The sequence below is a fragment of the Hypomesus nipponensis genome, chromosome 14, assembly GCF_054491055.1.
Source record: "Hypomesus nipponensis isolate SF chromosome 14, ASM5449105v1, whole genome shotgun sequence".
NCBI lineage: Eukaryota > Metazoa > Chordata > Actinopteri > Osmeriformes > Osmeridae > Hypomesus > Hypomesus nipponensis.
The window spans coordinates 4,317,274-4,345,068 of NC_140374.1; the positions used below are offsets into that span (position 1 = coordinate 4,317,274).

General features: G+C 44.3%; 1 protein-coding gene across 1 annotated transcript in view; it reads left to right on the forward strand.

The window, feature by feature from the left end:
- Positions 1 to 1,717: 1,717 nt before the first annotated feature.
- The window catches only part of cttnbp2 (cortactin binding protein 2), a 30,181-nt gene continuing 4,103 nt past the window's right edge, over positions 1,718 to 27,795 (forward strand). Inside the window, exons 1-15 of the mRNA XM_084672543.1 lie at positions 1,718 to 2,019; positions 6,841 to 6,948; positions 15,468 to 15,695; positions 17,920 to 19,369; positions 21,132 to 21,341; positions 21,787 to 21,886; positions 22,785 to 22,935; positions 23,149 to 23,361; positions 23,543 to 23,660; positions 23,918 to 24,193; positions 25,228 to 25,323; positions 25,760 to 25,839; positions 27,127 to 27,213; positions 27,353 to 27,452; positions 27,552 to 27,716. Of these exons, the coding sequence (XP_084528669.1) occupies positions 1,939 to 2,019; positions 6,841 to 6,948; positions 15,468 to 15,695; positions 17,920 to 19,369; positions 21,132 to 21,341; positions 21,787 to 21,886; positions 22,785 to 22,935; positions 23,149 to 23,361; positions 23,543 to 23,660; positions 23,918 to 24,193; positions 25,228 to 25,323; positions 25,760 to 25,839; positions 27,127 to 27,213; positions 27,353 to 27,452; positions 27,552 to 27,716 (3,463 nt within the window). The 5' untranslated portion in view covers positions 1,718 to 1,938. The remainder of the gene's footprint in view (positions 2,020 to 6,840; positions 6,949 to 15,467; positions 15,696 to 17,919; positions 19,370 to 21,131; positions 21,342 to 21,786; positions 21,887 to 22,784; positions 22,936 to 23,148; positions 23,362 to 23,542; positions 23,661 to 23,917; positions 24,194 to 25,227; positions 25,324 to 25,759; positions 25,840 to 27,126; positions 27,214 to 27,352; positions 27,453 to 27,551; positions 27,717 to 27,795) is intronic.

Genomic DNA, 27,795 nt, shown 5'->3' on the forward strand with positions numbered 1-27,795 from the left:
GGAAAATAACTGAATTTACAGATCATGTGAGCACTGAAGTCACATGACAACTATGTCCTGAATCACATGACCTTTAAAGTGAGTATATACAAAATAACCATTTGGTGGTGCTATAGACAACTAATACATTTAGTTTGTAATGACTGCCGTGACTTGACAAAAAGTTGTCCAATCAAATATATTTTCCAATTATGTGCTTTGAACAAAATTAGACAGGCAGGGTAGCCATGTCGTTTGACCATTCCAAAAGCAAAGCAAGGACTATTCACAAATACTTCCTAGCCAAGCACATTTGACCAGTTCTTGTGTGGCATGGTCCTATTCACCACTAGCCCCCTCCAATGCTTGTTGGGTAATTAGGTGAAACATGATTAGCCAGGTTTGGCAGTCAGTCAGTGTTCAATTAAGAGTGGGTGAGCAAAAACAGTAGCTACATTCAGCTACTTAAAAATGGCAGTGTACTGGCATCTGAGATGCAGACACACAATCAAACCAGTTCAAAAGGTCATGGCTGACTTTTTGTAGTATCTTGAAAGCACTCTCACTTCAAACTGAGTCTACATTTAAAGAATAGAAAAACAATACTGTGCCACATTGGGTAGTTTTCATTTTTTGCATATTCGTTTTAAGATGCCAATGTATTGAATGGACATTTTGCTCCACATATTTCCAACTACAACTGGATTTAAATGTTTGAATATTTACAAAAGATGCAATATATTTTTTTGCAAAGTATTATAGTACCAATAATACAAAGTATGGAAGTCAAATTGATAGCATGTGACAGTTGCTTGCTCATCCACACAGTTTACCGATAATCTCAGACTAATGCCAAATATCCTTTAAAAATTCGAATGGGGGAGGAGATGATCTCTTCAGGACATCTGAATCTCTATGTCAGATCTAGAAATGTATGTTGGATTTGAATTTTAGGTGTTGTGGCAACAAGTAAACACGTTCCCTTGATAGGGCAGAGTTAAATTACCAGTACCTTAAAAAAATTGTTACATAACTGCTGTGTTACCATCACTTGCCAAATACATAGGACACTGTAACTATATTGAAACTGTTTGAAAGCAGCCTCCATTCCCATTCAATGGTGTGGCTTTACTGTGCCAGCTCCCTCAAACGCTGCACTCGACTGCCACCATCACACTGACAGGCATTGAAAGCGTTCACAAACATGATTGGTTGGTGGCAATGCTATGATATTTCCCATTTAATCCAAATAGACTGTGACCCCATTCTGCTCCGCAGTGACCAATCTTGGATCAGTGCTCTAATCCAAAACAGCACATCTGGAGGCCAGTAGGCTATTGACATACCATCGTGTATTTATCTATAGGCTTTTCACTGAGCTGTCAAATGCATATGATTTGATGAAGTATTTTTTAGGATATTACAGTGTAACAAACATGTCAACACCAGGGGATTGTGTCGACCTTTTACCTTGTCATACGAACATTTGTAACTATTATAGCAGAGTATCTTCATATTTTGGGGATACTCTTAATTCTTTACCCACATCTTTGAGATTGGAATTGAGGGTATTATTTTGGACGGTTTGGCCCCAGTAACCATTCCACTCAAAGACTGTAGCCATGACTTCTTATCCCGACAAATTCTCATGTCACTGTTCAGCAACCTACTGACAGCGCAGTAGGCTGTCCGCAAGTTAGGAGCGTATGAGATTTTGCATCTGGAATACGCCTTGGTCCACGCCTAGTGCCAAAATTATCCTCCTTACAGCTAACCTTATACCTGCTCGTCTCAAACTACAAGGTCTCATTTGTGAGACGTTGTTTCCAGTGTTGATGTTTTTTTTCTTAACAACCGTTAGTGATTTGCATTCAGCAGTGTAATAGTTAAACAGTACCGAATGCGTTGTTTTATTTTCTGTGTGGTGCCCTCACTCCAGCAGACCACTACAGTAGGAAGATGGCGTCGGAGGGAACAAGCGGGGAGCAGCCTCCTCCGATACAAACACTGGCAACCACAGTGCTTGGAAATGTCGAAGGGGTAAGACATTTAGAAGAAAACATTTTAACATTGACATTATTTAGGCATGTCTAAAATATATTAAACATTAAGTAGGCGAAATAATAGTTCACATCAATTTAATCTGGGACAGCATAGGTCCTACATCTGAAATAAATAAAAAATCAACAATGTAGCGAACGTGATTGACTGTTCCTATGAGTTATCTGTAAAGAGTCAAAATGATGTTTTACAGGAATTCATGAACATGGTTAGTTATTTTGTAATCCGTTTTACACCTCTTGTGTATTGGAACTGACGGTGGTTGCACTAAATTGTGGTTGGCATACGAACGTTTCCAACACTATAGGAGCCTGAATGCTTTGTCTAATTAAAATGTTCTTAGTAGCCTACCAAAGTGTTGTCACTGAAAACAAAAAATGCAAGTGTATGGAGGCCACCTTGTAATAACCTTTTTACATGTTTGAATGTCTCTGTTCGGCAGCTGCGCACTTGTATTTCAAATTGCTTTTCATGTGAAAATTTAAAATGGAGACATTGATTCATCCAATCTTTCTATTGGGGCCTAAAGATCATTCGTTTGGTATGATCCCACAGGAACTCGACAATTCTTACCAAGACATAGCTACAATTAAGTAGGGTAATCTGTATATGACCAATGACCAATAGAAGGATGTAAGAAAAACAAAATCATTTGTGAGGCTCCACTAATCATGCCTGAGCCACATCCAGCTGTGGTATCTCACACTAGCCCCTTACAGGTTGCAACATATGTGTTAGGGCACTGCCTTGCTACCCCTCTGTGCAAATTAATCAGCCAGTTACCCTGCAGGAGGGGGGGCATGGAACCTTTCCCTGTTTGTAAAATGCTTGAATGGGCCCATTCGCTCCATTGGTCTGTCTGTCCAGGGCTATCGGCCTGTCAGCCTAGCGCTGTCTATACGCCTATCCAGGACGGTCGGTCAGTTTAGAAGTGCAGAACCGTATTTACCCCTAACTCTCAATTAGTCTATTCCTGTAGTGTGCCCTGCCTCAGTAAATAGAGAATGCAGTCCTTCCTTTACATGTTTTGATAATGCATACCTGATGTTTGAGTCCTTTTATTACGTCAAAAATAGTTTCTATGTAAACTCAGCATAGAATCACAGTCTGAGGGCTTGGGTAGGCCTGCTCCATGAAAGATAAAAATGTTTGGACCTTTTAGGAATTGTTGTCAGTCCATGAACAGTTCAGTCACTTTGCACTGCAAACTGTGTTATAACCATAGCAACTCCATTGACATGCCATGAAGCAATTATCAATAAACCTCATTGACCGTCCAGCACAGAAGGGATTTGTTAGTTGATAAATGCCATTACAGCTAGCCAAGCAGCTAGCTAGCTCTACTGGTCATTATTTAGACAATTAGTTTTGATAGTTGTTCGTATACATGCTTTACGATATATATTCTGCTATTGTAGATAAATCTCTGTTTGCTAACTGTCTATACTTCGAAGGAGTTTGAAGTCTGATTCATTGATAGTGTTAATCAGTCAACGACAAGCAACCTATATTCAATCAAAGATAGTGATACCCATTATTACATGTATTTGGTAATACCAAGCTACCAATCTGCTTCATTACATAGATATTTACAATGATTTGTTTGGTTAAGCAATTTGCAGTTTGTCACACTCATTTTAAATCATTCTCCTGCGTTTGTGTAAGGTTACAAATGGTAATGTGTCAAACTGTAGGAAAGATTGAGTTCCCAAGGGATTTAGGGGAGGGACTGTTAAAATGTGTGTAAAAGAAGTGGTAGGTGGGTGCAAGTAGAGAGAGAGATGAAGGGAGGGAGGGAGTGCCGGGGGATGGGGCAGTGTTCACCGGAGACGTTTCTAAATTTGTCTTAGTTTCAGTGACTCAGCTGGCATAGCTTGGAGTACCATGTCAGCTCGATCTATCTGACTGTCTTGCACCCTTCTCTGCTGTACCAGCTACCATGTCAGCTAGATCTATCTGACTGTCCTGCACCATTCTCTGCTCTACCAGCTACAATGTATGTATGTCTCCCAAGCTGTGCTGTAAGGCCAGTGCTCTCTGGCTTCTACTTGAATGCCCCCCATGACTTTCAGTTAAATGAAGCACATTACTCTTTACACAACCCTGCAAGACCCTGTTTTGTTAGTCCTCAGTAGGGGAGTTTCTTTTGTGAAGGGTTTGGTAGCAAAGGTCCATTCGGTTTGGAGAGGGGTGACATGTTTCTGAATGGCACTCTACCAGTGACTCCCTGAAGTTTGGCTTTGGTACGTCTAATGAACAGTCTAATGAACTGTTTTGTTTCAATGAAGGCGAGTCAGCTCCAAGGAATTTACTCATGGGTTTTCACACTAAGTCATTAAAAGATAAAAAGGGACATGAAGCTTTATTCAAGCTGTGATATTGTGGGATGTTCCTGCCTGCATTACAAATCACCTTATATAGAGGTACATGCAGTGTAGGTCTGAGATGTTACTGCATCAATACTAACCGAGACACCTAGTTGCCTTGACTCTTTCCAACAAATACCACTTGAAGGCCTTGAAGCAGTTATTCCCACTGCAACCCAAACCTGATTAATTCCAGAAGGCTGAAACTCTGATGGCTAGCCAGACTGGTGCTCACACCCTCTGCAAAGCACACGGCTCATGGAACAAGTTAGCATTAGCCTGGCTCACCTGCTCACTGTGCAGAAATGTAAAAGGGGAAATGCTATCCGGGCATATTGACCAAGACCAATGGCAATATGACACTACAGCAAGACCTTTTTTTCTACTGTCAGGCAAGCCTTTCCAACCTACCATTCTCTGCGTGCCTGACCGTGAAGAGGAAATACAGTGGGCAGCAGAAATTGATTTCTGGACTGGAAAGAACTGCATTAATTAATTACTGTATTTTCTACTTTTAACACATTGGCCATTGCTTAATACATTTTTAATTGAATGATGCACATGCTATTTGGAATGTAAGCCCTGCCTGAACATGCGGGTCTCTGCGTGTCTAAAAGTGGTTTGGCAGAGCAACAATAGACTGATGATTAGGATTGCGAATTGAGAGCCGTTTTTTTACTCAGCATTGGTTCCAAATTTGTCAAAAGAATTCCATGACGTTCTGTCCCACCATCGGTTCTGGAATGTCCCCTTAATTGATATGAGCTGAGTGGTTGCTGTGCATCTGCAGGACATGTTTTGCACACACCCAAATAATTGTAAAAAATAAGACGGCAGTCCATTTTTTACGTTTTCAAATAAGTTAGATTGGAGTAAGTAGGTGTACAGATTACTGCACCTCCAAGACCTGCGAATACCTATTTAGCCACGTCATGACGACTTCTCTGTCAATGTGGCTGCTATGGCTCTCAAACAAACTGAACATAAAGTATGGGCACATTTTAGGAGAGATGACAAAGACTGAAATGCTGCTAGATGCAGCGATTGTCAAATGCTAATTACTTAAAGGTGGTCATGCAAACAATATGACCAAACATTTGCTATAGCACATTGGCCTAAAGAAGTGCAGTGTGTTCAAGTACAAGCCACCGGTCATCCTCCAGTCATCTTCCACTGCTAGGCCTGTCACGTTGTTTGCTGTAGCTCGTAGGAGCCCAATGAAGCTGGAGAGTAAGAGGGAGTGATGGATTGTGTCCACTTAATTGTGATTGTGTGTTATTAATGGTTCAATTCCTTTGGTGTTACATATTCCTAGGTATATGAAATGGCACCGTTGTTGTTATGGGTTGCAGTGCTTCGTGTTTTCTCCTCAAACTCTTTGTAACCATACAGTTTTCTTGACTGTAGGATTACCAAGTTTTTCACCAAATTACTCATGCATGTTTTTTTATACTGAGCTAGAGTAAACAAAGGGGATTTATATCAAGTCATAATACATACAGGTAGCAGGCTAGCCATCTTGATCTGCATGTCACAGCTTTGTGGAATGAAGACAAACTGGCCAAACACGTAAACGGGCTACCAAACGGGCTTTCTCGTAAACGGGCTACCAGAGGGGAACAGATATTGTTATTTAGTTTTCATGGGCAGATAAAGCTTTTTATTGATTTAAGATGCTGCAAAAAGTGTCTGGTTGCTCAGTTACCGTCATCCACGGGCCATGGGCCTTTGCGTCCACAGCTGGGCAAATTAGCATTGAATTATCTGGTGTGATATCATTTCACCTTTTATACCTCCAAGTCATGCAAGACGAATGAAATCAAATGAAAATGTGTCGCGCAAACACAAAACATATTTATTGTTGAATTCCAACAATGTAAATGTACAAAGCGAAAAATATAGGGTTTTCCCCAATCTTGATTTTTAAGGGTCCTCTGGTACAATTTGAGAAACTACACACCATAGATCTTGTCCTAACAGATTTTGATATCTGAAATATTCAAACGGTTATGGGTAGGGTAGGTAAGTTTAACTGTGGCTTGAGTTTGAAAGGATTCATACCAAAATATCCCACCCCCTTCTTTTAAAAGCCACTCCCTTAGCTCACATAAACACGCTGCCTGAGTCGGCCTAGGAAGATGCCATTGATTCAGAGTTTGGACCTTAACAGTTGTCTGTACCTCCGGAACTGTGTAGAAGCTATGTATGTATATGTTCGGGTGGAGAGACAGAATATTGGTATATTGACCATGTTAGATGGCAGGCCGTACAGTAGCTTTTCAATGAACAATCACCAACAATGTTTTGTTTGTCGCATTTGACTTAGATCTCTTGATGTGCTCCGGTCGCATCTGGCACCAAATGTGGTCACCGTGCATGTGTACATTTAGTCAATCATTACATAATTCCCCTGTTTGTATGTGTTGTGTTTCAGAGATGTGAGTTTAACATGGACAATCTGAGCAAGCCCGAGCTGCTGACTCTGCTCAGTATCATGGAGGGGGAACTTGAGGCCCGGGATCTGGTCATAGAGGCCCTGAGGGTAAGTCTTATAGTTCTCCATTATGATAGAACCGGATACATACCTCACTCACTCACGAACAATAATATACCTAGCCCCATCCCTCACAGACAAGTCTCTGGTGTAGACCCCGAAATAATACACGTTTGTCATTTCTTTTGGAGTCTTTATCTGTCAGAAATGCAAACCTCAGACAGAAGTAAGCTCCCAGTTTACATCTGTCTCCAGTAATTACCCATAGATAAAGCCTGTAATTGCAGTTGCTTTAGCTGCTATTAAAAAGGGTTTATTCAACGAGTGAGAAATGTCTTAAGGTGCTAAATAACCAAATACTGACTTGACAATAGTCACGTGGTATTTCTCCCTTGCAGAATACAATGGACAAAAGCTATAGATAGATACTGATCCCCGGTATGCTCTTTCTACCCCGTTGTAAACCTGTAATTATTATTATTGAGCTAAGAAGCTTATAATTTCGCCAAATGTGCTACTTAGTACTTTTTAAGACAGAGAGTTTCATGATGGTTGATGCAACAGGGATGCTGTTGGGGGTGCAGGAGGAGCAAGGTGGTGGTAGTGGGGGTCGTCATGTCTGAAGAAAAAGTGTAGGAGAATATAGGTCAGAATTGTCTTGTGCTCTACTTCAGACTTTGTTTATATGCTTTTTGGTAGCTTCTTAATGTGAAATACTTTACGGTTTTCTAGAATAAAATATACTGTCATCGTGTTCTTTGTAGACACCCGTGTCCCTACCAACTGAGAGGTTTCTACTGTCAACCCTGCTCAGTTTCTGGGCATTGGCCTTTGAGGCTTTGTTTAGTTTGAATCCACTCTGTAGTACTTATTGTGCTTACTGTTTTGCTTTTCCCCTGGCGTATGGTGTCCATGCTGGCTCTCTCCCTTGTGGATATCCTATCTCTGCTTAGAGAGAAAAAAATCTCCTTACTGCCATGATGTCTGTTCCCTACACAAAGACCCTGTTTGTTCTACCAGAGATAAGACTGTCAGACGGAAAGAGAGAGAAAGAGAGAGAAAGAGAGAGAAAGAGGCCAGAAAAGATTGGGCTAACCCCCACCCTACCCCCTCCTCTAAATCACCAGACAAAATGCCATACACAAAAACAGGTTGATTTCTGGAGACTATCGACTATTATCAATATGAAGATATCTGTCCCTTTCTACACAAGTCGACATCTGATTTGACTGACTCCACTGCACATTGCAGGAATGAACCTTTTTTTCCTAAAAACTCCTTGGTATTGGTTAGCTTTTGTTGAGAGGTGTTAAGATGTAGTAACGAGCCAGATAGTTAGTGCTGGTTAGTGTAGTTAGCCAAATAAGCTGGCAATACCTTTTTTGATGAAATAAAGAATACTTGAACAAAGAATGACAACACCACTGCATTACCAACTGGCTTTGATGGACACATTGACATGGTATGGAATGGATTAATAAAGGCACATTACAACATTTTACTGATAATCACACACATAATCACATGGGTTTTGGTCAATACAAGTTTTTGTTTTGTTTGCTTGATATTGTCAGACGCCAATAAAAAAAACGTGTGCTGGGAAAACCTTGTTTGGACATCAGGTGGGTTATGGTCATCATTGAAATGTCCTTTCTTTTGAGGCCTTCCACAAACGTTTTACCTGCCACAGAAAACTTAGTTTTTTGGTTTTAATCACCACTTGTTTATGTCCAGGTGTCCTCAGAGGATAAAGACTGTGTCGTTTGGTGCTTTACAGGCCATTGTTTGGTGGTATTTGGCCGTTAAGAAGCTTTGGTGGCAGCGATTAATTGCTGTGTGACTAAAGCTGGCCGAGTCACAGTATATTGTTTCATCCGGCAAAATAGAAGGGATTGTAAGCAGATTATAGCCAATCGAGATCAACCACATGATTACGGTACCACATACCCCCCCCTCCCTCCCCCTCATTTATTTTCTGGTGAAATTGAAAGCAGGTCTGTCAGCATTAATTGGCAAAAGCGATGGCTTTCTGTGCAGGAATTTGTTGGATATGGATTTCATTTACCATGGAGAGGTGAAACGCAAGTTATTGTTTGCCTTGTGTTGGATTTTATGTACAAGAAGCTTTTCAATAGCGAAGAGATCCCACAGCGTTGCACAAAATCCTTTGAATGGTGCTCGGCCTCCCTCATCACTACAATGACAAGATAGGAAGAAATAATGGTGTGCAATGGTGGATTTTGCTAAAGCTGTCTTGTTCATATAAGCACATGCCTCAGAGAGGGGAACGATCTAGAACTTCTTCTTTGATCGTTATTGAGAAAAAATACAGAATTAACAAGTACTCAATGCAGAAGAAGATTAGGCTATTTGTGTACATTGTAGTTAGGAACTGCTATGAAGCTATGCTACATTACACTTTAGCGGGACGAGTTAATACACAAGTGGCATTTTGTATTGGGGTGGTTAGTGATGGGAGATCTGCGGTCTGATTCTGACAAATCAGTCTTTTGTTGAATGATTTCGAAGTGTCAGAAGTGGGCCCATTTTGGAAAGCAACATTCCCCACTGGTAGTCTCATATCCGTACAGTGTGTTAACACTGCATGTGATCCCTCATATGACTGTACAGTGATAACCACTCTGCTCCAGACTCGTGGAGAAACAGATGCCCCACAACAATTGATTCTGTCACATTCTCTCAAGGCTTGCCCTTTTGCTGCTTTTCCATATTCTCTGTCGCTCTCTCTCTCTCCCCCCTCTCCCCTCTTAAAACATTTATAATTGAAACCCATTTTAAGTTCTTATATGTTTTTATCTAGATCACACCAACCAGAGCATAACTGTGAAAAATATGAAATGCACAGTGTGTTTGCTTTTGCCTGCTGGAGCCATAAATACTGAATCAAGATGGGGGACGGGTGAAGATTGGTTGTGGAGCATTTATTTAGTTGGACTGGGATGGTGGTGGGGGTGGGGGGGGGTAGGGGGGGAGGTAGGTGAATTCCTGTCAGTCAGAGGGGAGAATTACACCAGTAAAACTTGGAATGGGGGAGGTTGTACTTGTCAGGGGTAAGTGAATTTTAACATTTATCTTGTTTTGTAACACAACCGTCACCTGCCCCTTTACAACATACACTTACTACCGTTTACTACGTTTAATTCTCCCCCACACTGTTCCCTCTTACACTTCTTCGATAACCCGTACACTTAACACATCTTAATTACATAGCAATTCCTGCAGTGTTTTACTCGAAGTATTGCAATGCAGTTAATGTAATGTCAATGTGTGAGGTGTTGCTGCACCGTTTGGGAGAGTGCTCATTAAGGAGGGGGGGGTGCCATTCTAAAAGGGAAACTGAGGGATCTGAGAGTGGCTCATGAAGTAGGTCACAGGAAGATATGCTCTCTCCCCCCCAGCCCCCCCCCTTCTCTCTCTCTCTCTGTCTGCCTTTCCACTCAATCCTACATCTTCCGCCTTCCCAGTTACTCATCTTCCTTTCATGTCTCTCCATTTCTTCTCCCCATTTCCTCTCCTTCTGTCTGTTGTGAGTGGATGAGATGATGCCCCCCCCCCCCCCCCCCGTGCCGCTGGTTGATTGGTCGTTTCATGTCAGTAAAACAGCATCACATTTAAGCAGGGTGTGATCGTGTTCACAGAGGGCCCCTCCACGTGAGACGGTGTCTCGGGAATTGCAGAATGAAATAGGAGATGGACACCAAAATAGACCCCCTCTCTTGCCTAACCTGGTCCTCCGTATGTGTGTGAACGAAACCGTATATTGTTTGTTGGGGCTTAAGGTTGTCTGTAATTGTGTGCACGCCATCGTCTGCCCTTAAGTTTCTGCGTTGGCCAATGAGTTTCTTCCCATGTCAGTGCTAGCATGTAAACATGTGTGCAGGCCTCCCACTAACTAACAAGCTAGCGTGTACCCTTATGCCTATAATATAGATTGGGTCACTGAGTTAATACGGAGGGTGCAAGGGTTTTTGGGAAATAGTGCCTTTGAAGAGATTCAGAAAAAGGACCCTTTCACTTTGTTCACAAACTGACAGTCTTTCGCTAAAATGTATTCATTTTTTCTCAGTATTCCCCACACTGCCTCATATTTTCAAGACAGACCGTTTTTTATTTTTCACGTTTACAAAACATGAACAGAATATTAACATAAGTATATTTACATAAGTATTCAGACCCTTTACTTAGTACTTAGCTCTTTTCCAAATTCCTTTGGAATGAATAAAGTGAACTGGCAAGGATTTGGGCCTCCCATCTTCCTGGCTACGATGCTACCTGCTTGTCACTCTTGTATTTGGAAGCTCCTTTTCTTTTCTGCAGAGTCAAGCTCTGTCAGGCTGAATGGTGAGTGATGCTGCACAAATATTGTCAGATCTCTCCAGAGATAACATACTGACTCCACTGTATGAAGCAGAACCCCTGTGTTTGCCGATTTTGATAAAGCCCTGCAGAATCTAAGAAAATAATAAGGCCTCTTCTCAAACATTTGTAATGAAGCTGATCAATCGTTTTATTGGAGCCTGTCAGACATAAATTAGGATGTCATATATCAAAAATGTAAGGCGCTGAAATAGTGGGATTATTGTCAGGATGGTTACCCAATACTAATAGAGAAATATCAAATTCAGGTCTATTTCTATACATTGTTTTGAGAGACAATGTTTGTCTAGATGTCTACATTCATGTCAAGGCATTGTTTGTTATTGTTTGATTGTGACCTAGCAGAAAGTCAGAGTAAATGTGTGTGTTTGTACTGTATCTGGGGCTTCATCAAACTTTAATTTTAAGCCGTCAGCTGAGCTCATTAAACATGAGGAGAGCTGCCACTGAGGGGCATTCTGGGTAAAACACATCTCTACCATTTAGTGCTAGTCTGCATAGTAACACACATTAGGAGAAGGAATGTGTGAGTGGTATGTGAACCATGCTATGTATTAGATTCATACTTCTGTATGTGTTTGTCTAAAATAACCTGAAGAACCCTTAGCCTTGAAGAAACGTTGACACTGAATGAAAATAGAAAGGGAAATACTGTTATTCCATATGATGATATGATGATTGGGCACATATCATGAACAGTTTACATATAGAAGTATAGATGGTTTCGATATCTATTTGAGCACACTTGCACATAAAACCAATTTCAATAAGTATCTTTTATCTATCAATTTGATAGAGCTGCTGGGTGGTATTTCTGCCAAGCAAATACTCTGTTTACAATGCAAAATGCTGTGCTGTTATATCAACAATTCAGGAACTGGCAGAAATACATTTGACAAGTGTGCACTGTTACAAGTTCAAGTCTTTTTTCCCCCTTTTCACTTAAAGCACCACTGAGGCCTCCCATTGAAAAGCACTGTTGTACAGCCTGTTGTTGCTTGGTCATTGTATCACTGTGGCACGACGTACCGTCAGAAACACAGACTCGTCATGGTGTGTGTGTGTGTGTGCATTTATGCATGTGTATGGTGGAATATGGGGACCGTGTATGGTAGGTCCCATGTGATTAGCGACGGGATTTGTGGTAGTCCGGTGGAGAGCACCAGATGGCTGATGTTCAGCCCTCACATTACACCCCCATCCAGAGCTCTGTTCTTCCCTCTTTCATTTATACTCATTTACTCGCTCAGAGTCATAAAACGTCTTTCCCAGTGACATTTTTACCACAATCTTAGATTTCTCAACTAGGCTAAGGATTGGCCAAGGGACAAGCTGGTACACCCATTGTCAAATCAATTATTAAACCCAGACAATGAACACAGTTCCACTTACTTCCAGGTAAATTGCACCAGAAGATACAAATGTATCACCGTTTGCCATTCTCTTTCTTTCTCCCGCTCTCACTGTCTCTCTCTCTATATATATCTCTTTCTCTATCCACCTCCCTCTCTCTCTCTCTCTCTCTCTCTCTCTCTCTCACTCTCTCTCTCTCTCTCTCTTCTCTCTCTCTCTCTCTCTCTCTCTCTCTTTCTCTCTCTCTCTCTCTCTCTCCCTCCCTCTCTCTCTCTCTTCTTCCTTGTAAGTGCACTGTTTAGGCTAGCCCCCTCACTGTAAATGGTCAGAATGAGAATTGAAACTGTGTGTTTGTAATTCGCCCTCCATCTACCGTGCGTCCGCACTGTGTTTGTGTATGGGCGCTCCCGAGTGTTTATCCCAGTGTGCACATGCATGCGGCTGGGAACATTATGCCCTTGTTAGGCAACGCTGGGATTCCCTTGTCTGTACTGTCCCTCTTCTCTTTCTGTCGCTCATCTCACATTAGGTACAAAACACCCCGGAGCACCATATTTATCTTGGGCCAAGTGGGTATCTCTATTCGTTATTTAGTCAGAATATACACTGACGGGCTCCAGAATATTCTGTAGTACTCTCGCGTTTCAGTTTTCCACATTTTAGATGGTCAACACGTTTACATGTCAACCTGTTTGCTGTTTTGTTTCTTCTGGTTATTATCATTTAGACTTTTTTTTTTGGTCTCCTCTGAGGTTTGACAGTTCTTGATAGCTTAACAATTGTATCCTATTAATATGTGACATTTTTGCAATTTCACATAATACAATATTAATAACTGTATTTAATGTAACTGTATACGTTCACCTGTAGAAAGTTTGCTTCAATTACTAATATTCCAAACAATGAGTGTAGTGTTCCAGTTAGGTGAGCACACAAATGCTCAGCCCATCTACTACTGCCGACTGAGATTGCATTACACCAAACCTCAGTGGTAACCCGACCACCAACCTGCACTCAATACTTAATTGTGTAATGTCCCTGTTTGAAGCACATCCATCTAGAGACAAAAACTCTCCCTACCTCCATTCCAGCCTTGTTATTTAACAGGGGCTGTGATGCTGTAGAGTGGATGCAGCCAAAACCTGCCTGGCTGAGTGGGTACAAATCTTTTAGATCATCTTTTAAAGGCTTTTCTCATGACCGTCCTTTGGGCATAAAGTACTGTGATTGTGTGTGTGTGTGTGTGTGTGTGTACACAAAGTGTGTGGCTGCAGATGTTACACATTTAATTTGAGGTACTTCACATTACAGTTTACTAGTAGTCCGTGGTAGTGATGCTAATTTGAACTCATTTGCCTATTCCCACACACAGCAAGTTGGTTATTGGCACTGCACCTGCTAGGGACATTTGTGATTAGCGTTTAGTGTAGTCTACCACTGTGCAAATCCAGTTAGCAAAATAAATAAATATGTTTGGGAGAATAATTTTCAGTTACTCATCCAAGACAACTTCAAACCATTAATGACCATCTATACTGTAAAGGGATCAAAAGTCTACTTTGTCTTGTTCGTTAGGGATGGGCCGAAGGCGGATCAGCCTTGTGGGGGCGAGGGATGTTAGTTTATACTATTATTATAATTATATTAGTATTCAGTACATTGTGGCATTGGTATCTGGCCGCAGCAGGGATCACATGTCTGGGGTTTGGTCCTGGGGAGGAGAAGGAGAAGAATGTAATGTCTTTATTCTAAACAAACAGGTCCCTTTTAACAGTAAAGTTCTACAAATAAACAGCAGAAGAACCATAATGGCTCTTCTAAATGGCTAAATGGCCATCTCTCGTTTTTACAAATAAAATAACAATCACACAATTCGTTTTAAAACAATCTTAATCCAGACAAATTCATAGTCATATGTATTGGCACCGTTATGATTCAAACGAATGGGTTGGAAGGTATGGCTACAACTCAAGAAAACCTTTTCAGTTTTACTGCTGATTTTTTTGAAAGTACATGCTTAAACTCAAAACAACTAATACAAGCAATTTCTTACTTGAATGCAAATATTCATAGATGCATACAAATCTCACTAAAAAGTGTAGTTGGCTGGCGGTAGCATTATTCATTTGGAAATGAGAAAAAACAGACAAGTGTTGCATGGCCATCCAGTTAGCCTGGTAAACAATGATCCCCTCGCACCAAAACAACCTTTCCCCCCACCACCCTAACCATGTGGAGTCGACTGGCAAATGTAAGTTAGCCAATCAGAGCCATCGCCCTGGGTTGACAAACAATTGACTGATTTAGCTATTCTATTACTTAATTATTTATTTATTTATTTATTTATTATTATATTACTTTTTATTACGAGTAATAAAAACGAATCACTATTTTGGAATTGTAATGCTGACCAAAAACCACATCAAATGCAATTTAAGTGATATATCCAATTATCCTGTTAATGTTCCAATGACAGTATGTATGCAGTTTTACTTCCTGCGTGGCCAAACGGTGAAAACAATAAGTATTTTTACGTCATGGCATGGTAACGTAGATTGTAACAGTCAATCACAGTCAGATGAACATCTGTGTACAGACATCAGTTGCACTTCTTTTATTTACACCTGATAGATTCCTGTGTCTAATCCACTTTATAGGCTTGCTTAAAATGTGGTGGTCCATCAACGACTGTATATTGAGATTGTGTTGAAGAACATGGTAAGAAGGGCAACAGACCTCCCCGGTGAAACAAGCCCATGCTAAAATCACTCTCTTCTCTCCACCTGTCTTCCCTCTCCTCCTTCCCCCTTCCTAAGGCACGGCGGAAGGAGCTGTTCGTTCAGGAGCGCTACAGCCACTTCAGCGTGACAGACCCCTTCTTGGCCTTGCAGAGGGACTTTGAGTGTGCCCCCGGGGGGGACAAAGAGCGCCGTCCTGTGGGCTCCAGCCCCATCTGCGTCCTGGAGGCGGTCATGGGCCACTGCAGGAAGATGCAGGAGAGAATGTCTGCCCAGCTGGCTGCCGCTGAGAGCCGGCAGAAGAGGGTAGGGGGAGTCTGGACAGGATGGGTGCAGGAATGTGTGTGTGTGTGAGTGTGTGTGTGTGTGTGTGAGTGTGTGTGTGTCTGTGTGTGAGTGAGTGAGTGAGTGAGTGTGTGTGTGTGTGTGTGTGTGTGTGTGTGTGTCTGTGTGTGTGTGTGTGTGTGTGAGTGTGTGAGTGTGTGTGTGTGTGTGTGTGTGTGTGTGTGTGTGTGTGTGTGTGTGCACGAGTGCAGTTACGTGTAGATGACCTTGTCTATCGTCACACGCGCTCGATCTCCCTCTCTGTCTCTCTCTGCTTTTCCGACAGAGGTGTTGGATGAGTGTGTAAGAGTGTGCATGAATGAGAAGGCTGGTAAGAGTGGGACTGTGAGTGGGATGGTGTAAATGTTTGCTGGTTGTTAGTGAAGGTTATTGCGTGTATGTGTCACTCGCTGTCAGGTGTTATGCTTTGCATGCCGGCTTAAGGGTGTGAAATCAGAGAATGCGTTGGCGACAATGTGTACTTTTTAACAGTTGACCCCCATTGTCCTCTTCCTGAACTCGGACACTGGTCAAAATACCAGAAACTAGCCACAACTGGGTTTTAGTCAGTTATGTGGGTCTTGATAATACATTGAGACAGGCTACATCTGGATAGTAAGACGAGGTAGAGAGGAACGAAACAAGGGGAAAATAAAAAGGGTTTGGATCTACTGTTGGAGGGAATATTGGATATTGTATTGGGAAACCCAATAGTTCCAATGTCGACTTAGCTAGACGCTTTCGTGACCAGTTCTCAGCATCATGACATCAATGGACATTATAGCTAGCTGTTAGATTTGATTCGACAGATGGTTACAGTCACCATAAATGTTTAGAGAATCAACTTCCCTTTTAGAGGACAGCCATAGTTCAGGTTTCGAGGTTGGTGGGTGAACCTGAGGCAAACATACCATCGTCATGGGGTCTTAAGCTAGAAAGCCTAAATAATGTGTGCAGGAATAAGGATGGCAAGGTGTGATTAATAAATCATGAGACAAAGAGCAGGTTCCAGCTGATGAGGTAGAAACATGCATGCCGATGATGTCACTTGTACCCTGAACATTTACATATTTATTGTATAAGTTGTCGACGATGGAAACCTTCTGGATGATAAACCTGCTGTACTGTACCTTATACTACAGGGCCTGGAATAGAGCAATTATTAATGATGTGATCCGTTTATAGCCCCCGAGCCGTACTATTACCAAGAAGCAGTAGCATTGCAGGAGAAGAATGCCACTACAAACTCACTTTGTTCTTCAAAACCTATTCATAAAAATGGCATCACATAGCGCCTACTGTCTCGTACAGTAATGAGATGTGTTACTATGTGGCTTAGCAGGATGGATCTACTTCATTGTTGGGGCTTGTTAGAGCAGTGCAGCCAGGCAATCGCTTGGAAAGCCTGACTATGCCTGTGGACACTGGCTGCCAACACAGAGCTAACAATAGCATCTCCGCTCCAGATATAGTCTCCCCGGGGGGTGTCAAGTCATCGAAAATCATTTGTATATTTAGAAGGTTTGTTACCATCTCTGTTGGTGAGAGAGCTAGTTTAAAGAATGTTATTTTTGTGGCCTTTCCCCCTGTTGACTCACAGACTATGTCCAAATGAAGGCCTTTTCTGGCAAATTCCACATGCCCACACACGTATTGATCACAGAATGCATATTAGTTGGTGGTAGTGCTCTTGAGCCTTTATGTACATTTCTGCTGTGTGCACAATATACAGGTACATTTTCTGTTCATTAAGCGAAACTATTGGGTGGAATATGTGTGTAAAACTGTGTTTTTATGTGGTGATTTAAAACTTGTGAAAAATCTTTAAAAGTAAAGAAAATTCTTATTACCATCCCCTTTGACCAATGCACGAGCAAAATTACTATTACAGCTCAACTGTAATAAACTGTATGTGCACATCCCTGGTCAGGCTGCTTGGGATTCAAACCTGTCATTGTGAAATCTGAATTTGCAATGACAATTCTGTTCAAGGAAGGTAAACACTTGTATGATTACTGACGTAGACGTGACATGAACGTGTGTGTGTGTTTGGATGGTTGTCTGATGAGGTATTAGGACGTGTGTCTTGAGTGTGTGTCTTGCAGATGCCTTAGCATGTGACGCAACGCTTGTGTCTGCTCCTCCAATCACAACACTTGTGTCTGCTCCTCCAATCACAACCCTGTGTCTGCTCCTCCTATCACAGCTGGAGCTGGAGAAGCTGCAGCTGCAGAGCCTGGAGCAGGAGCACCGCAAGCTGACGGCCCAGCTGAAGGACGAGCGGGAGAAGAACAAGCACATCGTCATGATGCTGGTGCGCGAGTGCAAGCAGCTCGCCACCCGCGTCGTGGAGGAGTCGCAGCGCTTCGACGAGATCTCCGCCCGCCTGGACGAGGAGAGCCGTCAGGCGGGCCAGCTGCAGGAGGAGCTGAGCGCCGAGAGGCAGCGCGGGCAGCAGATGGAGGCCAACATGGAGAAGCAGCTCTCCGAGTTTGACACGGAGCGCGAGCAGCTGCGCGCCAGGCTGGGCCGAGAGGAGGCCGAGAGCCAGAGCCTGCGCCAGCAGGTGGAGCAGCTCAGGACAGAACGGCTCGACGTTAAGGACGGTACAAATGTTCCCGTGGCCCCCGGGGTCGCCCCTGCCCAACCTCCTGCCGCTACCCCCACAGCCACGGTCGCCTCAACCAGTCCCCCGGCCAAACCCAAATCCATGGTCTCCGTCGCTGTGGCCACGGAACCTATCAGCTCACAGACGGCCTCCTGCCAGGTAGACCTGCCCGCCCCGACGGAGGCCGAGGCTCCTAAGAAGACACCTCTCACTATACCGATCAAGCCCACCCCAGCCAACTACGCTGGTCTGAGCCTGCCCAAGTCTGCCGGGGCGGGCCGGGGGCTGGTCCACAGCAGCTCGGCAGCGCTGCCTCAAGCGGAGAACGGAGGCGAAGGCGGGCAGACGCTGCCCCACGGCCTGCCCACAGGGGTGAGCCCGCGCGTCCAGGCCGCCCGCTACAAGTTCCAGGAGCAGGACCAGAACGGCTCCGTCTCCCAGAGCCCGCCCGTGCGGGACCTCTCCCCCACCAACCGCGACAACTTTGCCGCCAAGCAGCAGGCGCGCCACACCGTCACGCAGGTCCTGTCGCGCTTCACCAGTCCTCCGGTCGGAGGCGCGGCCGCCCTGCGCCCAGGCCTGCCCCACTCCACCTCCGAGGGGGGCTCGTTCCCCGGCCGTCTGGGCCACTCCCAGATCGGCCACAAGTCGCCCACTGTGGCCAGGATCGATCGGGGCAACCCGCCGCCCATCCCGCCCAAAAAACCAGGCCTCTCCCAAACCCCTTCTCCCCCTCACCCGCCTATCAAATTGATAGGAGATGGCAGCCGCTCCCCCGGGGCGGGGCTAAAGCCGGCCACGCCCCAGCTGCCGCCCAAACCGGCACTGGACCTGGTCCCAGCCCTGACCGCGTCTCAGGTGGGTGCCAGTCCCCCCGTAGCGGGGGGACCGAGGGGGCCACCACTCCCGGCAGCATGTGCAGAGTGCCCCCCCAATGCCAGCGCCGCCACCACTGTCCGTATCCCCTCCGTAAACCCCTCCTCCTCCTCAGCTAGTGCTCCATCTCGTAGCCCTTGTGCCCCAGGCAGCCCCCTGGCAACAGCATCAGGTAAAGGGGCACCACAATCCCCACTGCCTCCCTTCTCTGCTCTATTCTCTTTTTCTCGCCAGGTTAGCTAGCCTAGTCTAGCGTTAGCATTTGCCTCGAAGACAGACAGAAAACATTGATGTATCCTGATCAGAATAGCATTCAGGTCAGCAAACTTCAGCTTTGCTCCTCCCTTTGCAGTTGACACGATCCGTCACGCCTACACACACATGTGACACCATTCCTCTAAACCACTGCTTGAGATCTCATCTCTGTACTTGATACTGCCCACTTTGGGTGCCTTTCTCTAGCCCTTCTGTTCTGTCATGTCAGCCTTCTCAGGCTCACACAGACTCTAACACTGTAGCGAGGGATGGTCCCATGCCAGGCTAGCCCCTAGCACCATGTTACACCCCAGTGTTGAGCCGTTAGCTTTCCCACAGGTTCCTGGTTATTTGGGTGTGCAGGGTCCCTATGAGTAACCCTCTTTTCTGAAGCTGATGCCAGAGGCTGCTCCTGTTCCTCCCTTCCATTGTCCAATCGCATGCCACGAACCACTCCTAACGTTCCATTTCCTCCCTGCATACTTCCTGTTCTCCCTTCCCTCTAACATCTCCCCCTGTGTATTCTTCAAGCAAACTCCTGCACTCGTTTGTGATGTTCATGAAAATGTTTATGCAATGTTACAGGTTGCTGTTTGACTGTATTTAGGATTATTGTTTGAACTGTCGCTTTATATCAAAGTGAGTACCAGCAAAACTAGGCTGGGCGAACAAGCAATATGCATGTTTGCGATTTATTACTTGCACATGTATGATATTGTTTTTTCAGTAAATGATGTATTCCCAACAAAATTATTACAATTTAATTTGGTCTGAAACATGGCTGCCCCACTCTCTTTTACATTGTATTTGGCACATCAATACTTAAAATATGTGACTTGGGGCTGTTCTACAGAAGACTGCTTGGAAATCAAGCCATAGTCCTACCGCACACCAAGTACGCAATTTTTGTTTTGCTCAAAAGAGCCGGGTGGGACGTTGTAAGGCAGTGCCTAAACAACTGTAACACAGACGGACATTTTGGAAAGCGCGACGGTTTTGGCTGTCGTTACGGATGTCCTTAAAATACTGAACTAGACTTCCCCCTTCCTCCCCCCTTCTCTTCTTCTTTTCAGTCTCTCAGACGAGGGTGTGCTCGGAAGGTCTTCTGCTCTCTCTGCTCTTAACTGCACATTGTTAACCTGCACGCCCTGAGACACACCAAATAAGCATCATAGCTCAAATAGGCTGTTAGCTAGCTTTCTTGGAGGTTCCTTCCATAGTCATAGTGGGCATGGGCATTTCCCATGTAGTACACAAGGGTAGATTATTATATGGACATTTGTGCTTCTTCTTTGCTATTGTGCACTTTACATTGTGTTTTGAAATACTTGTATTACCCTCTGCTAAATGTGTCTGTGTGCATGTTAATGTAAGCAACAAAATACCCAAATGTCAAATCATTTGGGTATCTTTATATTGATCAATGATTAATTAATGAAAAATCGGTTGATGGAGAGATTAGTGGATGGACGTTTGGTTTAGCAGGCATCTGCTAAGATAGTCACCATGATGATCAATGCAAAAAGCCCCCAACAATACTATAAATAAAGTAGGCTGCACTGCACAACTGTGCATCCCCATTGCGTTGATCTCAGGTGTACCACAGTACCAAGATCCCCCCCATCCCCCCACCTGGCCTCCTCACGTCTAAATAACCACATTCCACTTTCACCTCGCAGGCTGGCGTCCCTCCTTAGTCCCCTCGCTAACCTGCGGTGGGCCCGTTGCCCTGGACAACGAGCGCCCCCTGCTCCTCCAAGCTGCTTCCCAGGGAAATGTCACTTTAATGTCAATGCTGCTTAACCCAGATACAATGGATACTACTACTACTCACCTTGAAGACCACCCAACCTCTGCCTTGTTTGCTGCTGCTCAAAATGGACACACAGGTACTGGCCTAGACCCCAGCCTATGTATATTTTGGACTGATGAAGACGATCGATTTATTCAGGGTTGAAATCATTTAATTAAAACGATGACTTCTGTTCATTAGTACTTTTTTAGTTGCAATTGAAGTTAAACCCTATGGTGATGATGTGGGATATTGGGCAAGTAAACCTGTAGCAGTTTGTGGCATGCTTGAGTAATATTTTGATCCATCCTTGGGTTCAAACTGTTTCAGGCACACAGCGTGCGGATTTATCAAGGTGAGCTTTGAGAGTTCGCAATGTTTTGACGATCAGAAGTGCAAAAGTACATTAAAGACAGCTGTGGAACCTCAGTGTCACTTGCAGGAGAAAGAAGTTAGACAACAGGGCTTAACTTCTCTTAACTTTGCTCAACCCCCCCCCCGCCCCCCTCCCCTCCGGCCCCCCCCCCCCCCTCATCCCACAGACTGCGTTAAGCTACTTTTGACTTCGGGGGTGACCGCTGATGTTGCTGATGAAAATGGTTTTACTCCCTTACACTATGCTGCCGCTCATGGTCACCACAGGTTAGTGTGCGAAGCCCTCATCCAATTTGTATCCATACTAAGACAGTTTTCACAAATAACTTCAGTTTTCTTCCATCCACTTCCTCGCACAACTCCAGTAGCTGTATATTTGTGAAAGTACAGTAGTTATTAGGTAGATGCAAGATGGTTCTTGAGGAAACCCGGCCTTTGATCCTTCGGCTCATAAGTCAAGTTTGAGTAGGTTGGCAGGCAGATGATACTTTTAGATGCAGGAGACTTGGCATTAAGGGGAAGTTAGACATGGGCTTACTAGCAAACATCTTCACTTAGAGAGAGGGTCATCTCTTTTACATTGTCCTTTGTGTTGGTACAGGGACTTTAGGATAAACACCAGGGCAAAACAGCACCACTTTCTCCAGTAATAACATTCACATTAATGTAACCTAATCACACAAATAACTCGGTCAATGCACACAAATGAAATGATATTTTCGGAATATTAAGCACTGTATATTAGTGTTATCAGTATAACAGTAAATGGAATCAGAAAAGGGATGGAAGAGGTAATACATTAGGTGTTTGCTGGCGGATCTACCTTCCAGCCACCATCAGATCAGTCTTGTACAGTACTCTTATGTTCTTTGTTTTTATTCATACTTTATCTTTTATTTATTTTACGAGGATTAAAGTTAGCTCACATAACCACCCACACATAGGACTTAGGGTTAGGGTTAACTAACGAGTCCAAGTTGAGTTGACTTTAAGGGAGTGTGACCGAATCGTGGTCTCTGTCACTTGTCGGCATTGGCGGCTTTATTCACAATTCGTCTCCTTTTCATTTTTTAAGAAATAATGAATGAATCCAACTTGCTTTAGGCTTTTATAAGGCATAGCCAAAGTGTGCATTCACGTAACCATGTCTCCTCTCACCAAACAGGTGTGTTGATGTTCTCGTGGGAGTTGGGAGTGATGTGAACCAGGGGGCAGTCAAAGGACAGAGCCCTCTCTACATGGCCAGCGCAGCCGGGAGGCTGGAGTGTGTCCAGGCCCTGCTCAACGCAGGAGCAGACAGTTCACGAGCCACAACCGTACGTTTCTCCCCTTATTGTCCCCACAAATCCACAAATATCCCCAGTTGTCCTTATTCGACCTCAAGGACCTTGTATTACATACAGACGTTACCTGGTATAAACCTCGATTGTCCTGCAGTGCCCCACTCCCATTCTGGTTTAGGACACAAATGTACGTCGTTTTCACGAAAAGACCAAGGAAACCATGTCAGGTTTGCGTGCGACCCACAGGACGGCTGCACGGCGCTTCACGCAGCGGTCAGCTCAGGACATGTGGACACACTGCGGCTCCTCCTCTGCCGCCCAGACCTTCACCACACCGACAACCCCAACCCCGACTCCAACCTCCACCACCATGCCGCGGTCCTGTCCAGCGCAGTGCTAAACCAGGCCAACTGTGAGGGCTGGACCGCTGCCCACATCGCTGCTGCTCGGGGCTTTAAGGTAGCCCACCTCTTACAGTGCGCACAGAGAGGAAAATTCCCCTCATCTGCTTTCAGAAATGTTCTTCCCGGGATCACACACATGCCCCCCCCCCCACACACACACACACACACACACACACACTCCAACACTTTCTATTCAGAAACGTTGAGGTTTCGAGCTCATTTCTTTGTGTGTCTAGGACTGCCTGGAGGTGCTGTGTCGTCACAGCGAGCAGGATATTGAGAGGAGAGACAATTGGAACCGCACCATCCACGACGTGGCCACGGACGACTGCAAAGACCTCCTGGAGAACCTGCGTGAGTAGAGCAACAGACAGACCAAGGACACGGCTGCACATGCTTCTGTGTGGGACTGTTCTAGTATACAGGGCTTCACTGACAGTCGGGTATATTGTTAGTGGTAATTCTTTTGTTTTGTTTTCGTGGGACAACTCAACTTCCCTACTTTAACTTTGAGAATCCGTTAAGGTAACCACTGTCCTCTGGCTGTCTTCCTCCCCTTGTCTTTATTTTCCCTGCCCCCCCCCCCCTCCCCTCCCCTCCCCCGCTTACAGACTCCTACAGAGTGTCAGTCTGTGTCCAGATGCCGGAAAGCATCAGAAAGCCCCTTTGTCCCAAGGTCCCCGCAGACGAGGTGTGTTTGAGCGTGTTGGGCTGTGTGCATGTCCACCACGGCACGTCCTGGCCTGAGCTAAGTCACGCCCTGGGCCTGGCCCTGACCTCCCACCTCCAGCTGCTCTGCGGAGAGAAAACCGCCAACGCACACGTCAGGGACGGCGTGCACACACACCTGGGGCTCACGCCTGCCAGCATTGCCTCAGGGCTCATAGGTGAGGACTGGCGTTTAGAGCCCCACAAGCTGGCGGGCAGTTTGTACACAAGCCTGTGGCAGAAACACATGAACGATTTCATAACTGTTTGTCTATATGTGTCTGTGTTCCTAATGCCTTTTCCCTAGCTGCACGTTTACCAAAAGAGTTGCCTGCTATTTGAAAGGATATCCCAAACATCGGGCAGGTTATTCTTAGGCGCAGTCTGTTATCTTAGCCGCGTCCCCCACAAGTCTGACAGCCAAGTTTACCATGGTGTCTCATGCTATTTTTAAAGACCTTGCACCGTCCAAACAGCTGCTGCCCCCAATTGCATCCTTACAGTTCAAGTTATAATTTCCTCCCGTCAGCAATCTGACAGGAGAAGGAGGTGAATGATTCAGAATGCAGGACTTGTTCCTGTGCTTAAGTCCTGTGTGAAAGTGGCTTGTGGGAGTCAGAGTGGGAGATTCCGAACCGTGTGGTTTTTGGGAATCAACTTGCATTCACTTATCTGTCATCAAACTCATTGAAGTAAAGGCAGAAATGTAACACGGTCAATAAGCTTACATATATATGTAGATTTACCATATTTCGTTTCTGAGCTATTTGGGGATTTACTTAATTAATCATTTCCACTTGAAACATTCCTTCTGAATCCCTTGCATTGTCGCATACAGATTAAAGTCCAACCACCTTCACGGGGAACACTTTTCCAATAGACAGAATCAAAGGAATACAAGGACATTTAAGAGAGTAGGATGAGATGAATGGGGGTATTCTTTATGGATGAGATGGTGGTAAAAGAGGAGGGGAAGATCTGGGGGAAAGATCACACATCTGTAACACCCAGATGGTTTCTGGAGTTGTCCTCACCTTGAGAGGTGTGTGTGTATTTACATTTTTGGTACTTTTTAAACATGTATTTAAAGGCTGGCTGTGGTGTTTGCTTGAGTATGCGTACTTGTGTGTAGAGTGTATATTATGTAATGCTGTGAGCGTTTCAGTACTATATCGTCAATGTTCCTCTTGTCTCTCTGGTTACATTGTTGTAGGCGACACCGTGTGGTTGCCAGGTCAAGAGCTGTCACGTCCCCCCTGGGACCTGGTCAGGAAACCTCTGTGCCAGCGCATCATCCTTCGACTGAAAGGTACTTGGCAACCCAGTTTCCATCTATGAATAGATTGCCCAAATTAGAATTCACTCCCTCACTGAAAAGTCTTGCTAATTATTGTTTGGCTAATTGTTCTTTTACTGATTATCGACTTGTTGACTGTCAACACATTTTCAAGATTGCATTTGATTTTAAGGTAATGTTTGCTGTTCTGTGGCAATTTTTTTAATTTATTTTTTACATCTGTAGTTGGGTGGAGAGATGCAGTTTGTTTCTTTCAACCTTAGCTTTTAATATTCTTCCTCTGTCTATCTCTTCTGGCTGTTGACCTCAGAACCCTGTGTTTTTAGTGCATAGTAATTGTAGAAAAATGCAAGCTGTTTCAAATGTAAAGTGTTAGTGTGTTCTTGTTGCTAAGCTGGCTGGTTGTCTGTTCTTGTTGCTAAGCTGGCTGGTTGTCTGTATTTGACAGGTCTGTCAGAGTCCAGTGTTGACGAGCTGGCCCTGGAGTCTCTCATCCCCCTTCAGCTGCTTCAGAACTACATCCGCTTGGTACGCATGCACACGCTCTCTCTCTCTCTCTCTCTCTCTCTCTCTCTCTCTCTCTCTCTCTCTCTCTCTCTCTCTCTCTCTCTCTCTCTCTCTCTCTCTATCTCTCTCTCTCTCTCACTCACTCACTCACTCACACACACACTCACACACACACACAAACACATGCACACACACACACACAGAAAGAGAAAGAGAAGAACAATAGAGTAGAGGGGACAGGTTAAATGAAAGAACAGAGGGAAATTGTCCCAAACAAATGAAATGACAAGCAAAAGCGGATGTGGGAAATTCTTGACCAGGTTGGTCTGGGATGTTAGGTGTGCTAGGATTCCCCCTACTGGTGACATGATCTGTATTCTGTGTTTCCAGACTAAACAAGCAGAATAGACCTGGGGCCTTTACAACTAAGCAATTTCAACACATAAATGATTTTTTTTGTTAGCTGTTTTCTCTAAGCCTAAAAACTGTAATCAACCACAAACCGTGTCACAATAGTAGTTTTTAGCTTGTCAAAGCAACGCAGGTTTTCAGAATCCAGCTACGAGTGTGTTCACGTATAGGGGCGGTGTTTACAATGTGAACAATCACAAACATGGACACGTCAGCCAAACCTGCTTATTTTACAAGAGAAGCAAACTATTATATGCAAAATATGCAGAATGAATTATAATTCCAGGCAAGAAGTAAGACGGTTGTTTTTGCCAAAGGAAGAAAGAAAATTGCAGAAAGAAAGGAGGCTTGCAAAATATTGCTGACTGTGAATGAGCACAGTCAGAGCACAATGTGAACTTAATAGGCTTGTCCATATTGTCATCTCATCATTAAGTAAATCTGACTATGATAACAATTATGGCCATTAAATTGATGTGTTACTTGGATGAATTAATATTCATGTAAGGTAAGCCATTCCCTCTGCCGACAAGCTATATCTTTCATATAGATACTTGCCAGGAAAATATAAAGGGTGTGGTCTCTATACTCCTAAAATGTGTACTCAATCAACCAGCCAGCTGTAGGGAGGGTTCGAACAGTATCTAAGTAGCTCTTCCAGAACAGTGTGGCGGAACCCCTTAAATAGTCACGAGGGATGTAATCACATCATTGTTTAGCTATTCTTTACTAATGACCAGTTCTACCCAGGAGGCTTCTTGAGTAGCTTGGCAGTACATGATTCAAACCACCATTACACAACCATTTCATTCTTCCACTTAAAATGATGTGTTTTTCCGCATAATCCACCAAGTGTTAGTGCAGTCATAGTTTATTCTCTGCATTTCCTTCCCTCAGGTGGAGCAGTACCGCAACGTCATCTTCCACGGTTTGGAGGGCAGCTGCCAGGAATACCTGGCCAATCAGATCTCTCGCTGCATCAAGGTAACACCACAGACCACATCCCTACCCGGCCAGCCTCTGTGTTTGTGTTTTCATTCATACTCATATTGTCTTTGGTTTCATAGTGTCCATAGTTATTAGCTGCCTGTCCTTTCAATGACCATTGTTCCTTTGACCCTAGCAAAAGCAGGAAGTGGTGGGTATGGGCTGTGACATCATCAGAGTGGAGGTAGACAGGAGTCTTTGTAAGGAACAGCTCGTGGAGACATTCATCAACTGTGGTGAATATACAATTTATATACCAACTGTTGGAAGTGGAAGGATATTAAGGATGTCTGATTGAAGATGTAATTAATAAGGTGGAATTCTCTCTGTGTCAGGATTCCTGGTGCCGGTGTCTGGCGTGGGCAGCAGCAGCAGCAGCAGGTGTGTGGTGGTCCTGTTGGAGGGCCTGGAGAAGGCCTGCTCCTTGACTGAACTCCTGGGGGACCTGTGTGAGGCCCTGGAAAACCGAGGAACGGCGTACCTGCTGCCCCTGCCCCACGGTGAGACTCCCCGGGCCGCGTCTAACCAACATGCCATCAATCTCAGTTGAATTTGTGACAAGGGGGTGAAGAAAAATAA